Here is a 6,597-nt window from a genome sequence, read left to right as displayed (position 1 = left end):
GTGAATAGTCTTTCTGAGCACCGTATTTCTTAGAGTAAAAGTAGTCTTTCTTTGTTCGCTTCTTGAGCACGTATTGCTGTGTCTGACAAAAAAGACAGAATAGCCGAAAAAGAAGAGGACGTCAGAGAGGGAACGTTCGCCAAGAAAGCGTGAAATTTGTAGTTTTTTTTGCGTATACGTGAGTCCGAAAACGTCAGTTCGTTACCCTCTTTTCTCGTGTTAGATTAGTAGGATCTTTTTCTTTCTTCCAATACGTTCTCGATTGTTTCGCGTGAGTCTGTTGTACATCGAGTTGGAGTGGTAAATTTAATAGACTAGACGATGCTGATAAGGGTAGCTTCGTGATTGAGGGTTTATTTGGAACTGTGTTACGCCGGAGTAAGGATCGTACGACTGAAAAAGATAATTATTCCATATAAATTTCAATAATTGAAAACAATATTTCCAAAATTAATTTTATTAATTTTGCAAATTATCTTCAGGTTAGTTTCGAAGTATTACTTGAGAGCGTTTTCTGGTGACCATAGACCTCTTCTCTGGAGTTTTGTAGTAAGTCTGCTGAGGATAAACCAGGCCGTATTGCGGGCTGCCGTATTGAGAGGAGCCGTCGTATTGTTGCCCGTACTGGTTTTCGTATTGTTCGTAATAGCTGGATGGATGGGTACGTACAATTCCTATGTCTGATGGTGACAAGGAGTCTATGCTGTAGTGACGAGGGGGATACACTGCGGAATCCATCCATGGAATAACTATATAGTGTTCAATTCATAGAATTACAATCTATACAATCATAGAAATACAATCGTTTTATTCTTATCGGTATAATTCGAATTTAAATGCTTTAATCCTGTAAATTGTTTTTGTAATGTAGCAAATTAATTTTGCAATTCGTTAGATTTCTTTATAGGATGTACCTTACCCTTTAAAAATTATATTTCTTTTGTATATTAATATATGATTGAACGTACTATTTCGTGGATCCTCATCTTCAAGAAGATTGTCCTCATCTTCCACGTTATCGTATTCCTCGTTCATATACTTGTGCCAGTTTCTACAGAAATATAACGGATTAATTTAAATTCCAAATATATTCCTATCGTTTGCAAATTAATTGATTTGTACCTCTTACGACGTTCGTTTTCCCATAAAGAGAGAAGCGTTAGCACGTCCTCCGGATCGATGTCCAATTCCCTCTTGAATCGCGGCTCTTGATAAATGGGAACGCTTGAAATACCAAATCAGGTAATTTATATCATTCGCTTTCTTCATTTAAGAAAAACAAAAATAAAAAAAAAACTAATTATTCCTTTCATTTTCAAAACATCGTATTAGATATTTGAATCCACGTCCAACAGTCATACGATCTTCCTGTTTCAGAATAGTATCGATTTTCCATCGACTAAGGTTTAAAGCGGATTTATTGCACGTGACACGATCGTGCGTGCACAGTATCAGTGATGCATCGGAACGCGAGGTATTTTGAATGGAAAAAGAACGAGAAAAGTACGATTCTCGAGCGCCAATACGAGCAGGAGATCGTTTGCGTTTGCGCCGCTAGGATGTTGTCCTAGGTCAGGTCTGGCGAGCATGCTCTGTCGCGGATGATCGATAATGACGGCACCGGCTAATACCATCAGCTGATTGGTTGGTCATATGCCAAAACGTTCTGACTCGTCAGGTGGTTTCATTCAGCTTTTCCACTTACTTTCTCGCTTCTATAGATTCACGTTCAATTACACACGAAAAAGAAAGAAAAGTCATTGGGTATATAACGTAAATGTTGATGAAACATCAATTTGGAGAAGAGAAAAGCAAGAGAAATTATGATTGTTAAAATAATCTGTTTCAATTATGTAATTCTATTAATGCTATTGATAAGAATATAGTGCAATAATGTATAAAATATATATGTAGCTTATAGTACAAAATAAAATGTCTATAAAAATGTGAGATTGTGAAGAAAAAAAATGGAAAGCTTAAAGGTGTCTTTTTGAGAACGTCTGGCTGATTCTAGCATAGGAACGTGAACTTTTATTCTCGAACAATGGGGCGTGTCGCTGATAGAATATAAATTCAAACTTGGTCGGTGAATTATCATGCATCTCTCGCGGAAGTATCAGCGCTAACTAGGATGCTATTCCCGTCAGCTGATTGGCTGGAGATATGTCAACTAATAGTCAAGCCTGACCTACTTTTCCTGGCTGGTTCCATTCAGCTTTTCGTGGACCCACCCCTTGGAAAGCTACCCTATTGCGTCACAAGTATCGAACGTTCCGATGACTGCACCAAACTCTCTGCACGTATACGCGTCTGCGCTTGTGTGAAAGTTCACACGTCCACCCACGCGTTGGGAAACACGTACACGCCCACGTGAACATAAACAGACACTACCGGAAAATTTTCCAGCTGACGCGACACTTCGTGTGATTCGTAGAACTTTTTTTTCTTGTCTTTCTTTTTTGGAAGATACTTTGTACCCTCTTTTTGTGGAATCGTTACATTCGTTATATCGGTTACTAATTACGAATTGTAATTGGCTTAATTATTTCAGGAGAATAGTGAAAATTATTAACAAGAGGAATTTTTAAATTTTTCTAGTTTATCGGGGGTAGCAGAGATTAATTAAAATCTGATAACAGGTTCTTTATATTTTTTTCGCGTTTTTTCCCAGATGTAATTTAGACGAAGCATCTGGAATATAAATAGGACACCGTTTCCAGCTGAGTGAAAAATGCTACACTCCGTCACGTTTATCTCACAATCTTTGTAAATTTTCCCTTCCCCTCCCTTTTCCGCTCAACGGACGAAGAAATTGAGTAGGAGACTATCATTTTAGGCAAAATGTCGTGAAAAAACTCGATCTCTCGATAATCACTTTTCGAAGAAAAATGTCTTGATCAGTAAAATTTTCGATCAGTCTCCTTTTTCTGTATAAGAGAAATTAGCCGATTCATAAATGTGTTAAACGTGACGGTTAGCATGGCAGTGCAGAAAGTGACCTGTGACATTTATTTACAGGTCAGGCAATGCACACTCGCGGCCACGTTTGCGCGTAAAAATAAAAGGTTTGACGTAAGGAACTTTACATTACCAGGCTGACTTTAAAATAATTGATCATGGTTCTGACGTATCGTGGAACGTCATCGTCGACGTCATTTAATTAATGGCCGACGATCTCACGAGACCGCGGAACGGAACGCTATAAATATCCATCGATAGCCTTCGATAAGGAACTATTGACTTTCGATTGTAATCGAAAGGTGTATGCAGTAACCTATACAGGTTGTTTCATATGTAGCGAAAGAAAAAGAGAAAAATGTCGACATACAGAATTTCTACCGAACGTTCCATTTTTTAACATACGATATACAGGGTGTCTCGTGTAACAAGGTAGAGCTATGTATGTTAAATAAATGTTTCAAAAATATAATTCCGCCCAGTTGCGCAAAACACACTGTATACGATGTAAGAATTATTCCCGGTAAAGTGACCAGAGCAGTCGGTTAACATACTCCGCTGATCACCTTCGATAACGACAGCCTCTCCAAGTCGTATTGAACCGACTTGGTCGTCAAGTCAACCGCCGTTTCTGCTGAGGGCAACGCCCTCGCCAGCCCTCTCATCCCCATTCAGAAGAAACGTCGAAGAAAAAGAGGGATGTACCGAGTAAGAGGACGGGAAGGGCGAGCTCTCTCGTAGGGGTGGGAATTACGGGCGGGTTACAGAGTCGATTGCCTGTTCCTGCCTGTTCCACAGGTGAATTCGCCTTAACATATCCCGTGAAACCCGCTCATATCAACGATGAAAACATCATGTAACTGTCTCGTAAACAGTATATGTATGTAGCTTGTGAATTTTGTGAACAAACACGGGTAGAGGGTTACTAGCTAATTCCATCATTTTTTTTTAACAATATTTTCTACTTTCTTTCCGTTTGTATTCTTTAATAACCTAAAACTTTACAGTTCGTTATTTTGTCTCAACTTCTCTTCATGTGATTATATCAACTATGAAAACAACATGATATAACTATCTTGTAAACAGTGTATGCATTTTGAAAATACCGTAAAGCGAACATGAGGAGAGAAAATAGTAGCTAACGCGACGATAATTTCTACTTTATTTCCTATTGCATTCTTTAATAACCTCAAACTGTAAAATTCGATATTTTGACTTACCTTCTCTTCACTTGCGCCTGTACCGACTGCTGAGTGGATGTTGGAGACTGGTATGAAGTTGTCGACGGTTTCACGGTTGTCGATCCAGTGATCGCAGACTTCTCTGACCTCTTTCGACGATATTCATTCAAGTAGTAGCGGGAGTCTGGAGGAAAGTCCCATACCTGGGGCATCTCGTCACCTAGTGCGTTAACCAGAACCTTGCCGTAGCTGTAACAGAAATAAATCATTCCATTTAGTAATCTGGTTTTATGTGAAATTTTAGAGGTATCATTTTATCTTTATTATATGACACTTACTCGTAGTTCTTGTCGTATGGAGAATAAGAATCGCGATCGTAGATGGGGTTATTGGGTATGTTAGAGCGTGGTGATTTCTCTTCTTCGGCGAGAACTGCTTTTAGTCCACCTAATCCTGATGCAGCTAAAGTTCCTAAAATAATGAAATAGTTATAAGTACTAATTTTATTAATTAGAAATATATTGTTGATAAATGGACGTTTACTCTTTTCTGCATTCGACGAATAAGACGCGCTAGGGTTGCTCTCCGCCTGGCGATTCTGTTGGTTGCCAAACATCAGCATCTCCTGTGCTCGTTTAGCTAAAACAAAATAATATTTTTATAGCAATTACAAATTTTTCATTATCGTCCTATCATTTTATCCCGCACTGTAATTATCACCTATAATCTTAAAATTCTAAGAAAATATCTCTTACGTTTTGGTCTCATCGTTTGTTCAGTCTTTTTCGCGTCGTCTGCCATATTCGTTGGCAAAGACTGAGCCATCGCGAGGAGGGAGCATAGAGCCAGTAATTTTAGCCAGGGAAACATCATCTGAAAAAGAATAAATTGGTTCCTTTGTCATGAAGGACAAAAATTTTTTCATTTTTTTTTCTTATGACAAAGAATACAGTTGTTATAATGTGTTTCTTTCGTGTACACAGGTCGAAGTTTACAGTCGTCACGAGCACAGGCAAATAAAGACAGCAGGTCACTCTATGAAAGAAGCTTAAATGTCACATAATGCGAAATGTCAGGAATCTATTTCCATTGCATGTGAAAGATTAACGGACATACATGTTGGAAGTTCCATAAGAGATTGCCTCGAGTATTTTTTACAATTTCGTGAAAATCTAAGTCCCCCACAGGGATGATCTAAGTCTATATCTTTGAGAATTGTTCATCACTTGGGGCTAATTGAAAAGTTTCATGACTCTAGATCTTGTTCTACAACCACGTAAACGTATAGCTTCCCAAACTTTTTATTTTTCAATAAATAAAAAATGAATTTAAGTAAAACAATTTACAGGAAGTGAAACAGATTTATAGTTTGTATGTTCCAGGGAAGAGATGCTTGAAACTCTCCTAGCCTTATCAAGTGACGCTGATAATTTAATTACGAACTCTCCGCAACACACGAACAATTAGTTTACGTCGACGCACCGTGTACAAGGGAGTTATCGCTAATTAGTTATGTAATTAACTAAATCTCAACAGAGGCAGCGGCTTTGAAACTCATAATCGACTGTTCGTAATGGACATTCCATTAGTTCGAAATATCAGGGTTCAAAGGGATATTTTAGTTACATACGTGTGATTTAATTTACGTTCTTATAGGAATATCATAATTCTTTTCCTTCATTCATAAGAATATTTATATTTTTGTTTCGTTAATACTTTATCGAAATATTAGCAAGATCAACAAGCGAAAAAAAATGTTTGTAATCTGATACGAGCGATAAAACGATGCAATTAAAGCTGGCCAGGAAATAAAGCTAAACCGGATATAGTAGACCCAGAAATCGCACACTTGTTGCGTCTAGAAATACTATAGTCATTTATCGCGTTTGTATACGCGTCTATGCAACTCGCAATTAAAAATACATTTCATTCACTGTGCTTTCATTGACAAAACCAAAGATGAGCGAAGCATCGACATTACTTTCACAAAACCAATTAAATTAAATCCTTAATGCTTATAACCTAAAGTACCTAAATAAATTCCGAACCTTTCAGGAATAATTTCAAGCAACTCCAGACTTACTCCTTTCAAACCAACAAATTTTAGAACATGATGAAGTTCTATTTAAAACCAGGGGTTCAAGGAAGTAAAATTATACCCGATAAGAAATCTACTCGGACAAGTCCCTATTCTTACCCTTCTATTTATACGCGAGCAATTTTAGCGGGTCTTTATCTCACACGAAACTTGGACAATTAAATCGATCGAAGGATTCGAATTTTTTCTCAGAAAGAACTAACAAGGAGGTCTAAATAAAATTCATATAATATCGAAAGACAAGTTTCTTCACCTTTGTCAACGATTGTCTCTTCAACTGTTCTCTCTGTTCCAGGTGTGTTCCGGTCGGTATTCTTCGACTTCCTGCCGTGAGAGGATGATGCATAGAACTGGCGAGTT

The 6,597-nt window shown here is 37.7% G+C and overlaps 1 protein-coding gene across 1 annotated transcript; it reads right to left on the bottom strand.

The window, feature by feature from the left end:
• LOC108571682 (prohormone-2-like) lies at nucleotides 1-6,597 on the bottom strand. The gene is made up of 9 exons (XM_017933785.1): nucleotides 6,491-6,597; nucleotides 4,895-5,012; nucleotides 4,683-4,778; nucleotides 4,478-4,610; nucleotides 4,179-4,388; nucleotides 1,123-1,224; nucleotides 969-1,051; nucleotides 502-749; nucleotides 1-393 (listed from the first exon to the last, which is right to left on the bottom strand). Exons 1-9 carry the CDS (start codon nucleotides 6,581-6,583, stop codon nucleotides 307-309), a joined length of 1,170 nt encoding a protein of 389 aa, XP_017789274.1. The 5' UTR covers nucleotides 6,584-6,597; the 3' UTR covers nucleotides 1-306.

This window comes from Habropoda laboriosa, unplaced genomic scaffold, assembly GCF_001263275.1.
Source record: "Habropoda laboriosa isolate 0110345459 unplaced genomic scaffold, ASM126327v1 scaffold123, whole genome shotgun sequence".
NCBI classification, from domain to species: Eukaryota; Metazoa; Arthropoda; class Insecta; order Hymenoptera; family Apidae; genus Habropoda; species Habropoda laboriosa.
This window is presented reverse-complemented; position numbering and strand designations above follow the sequence as displayed.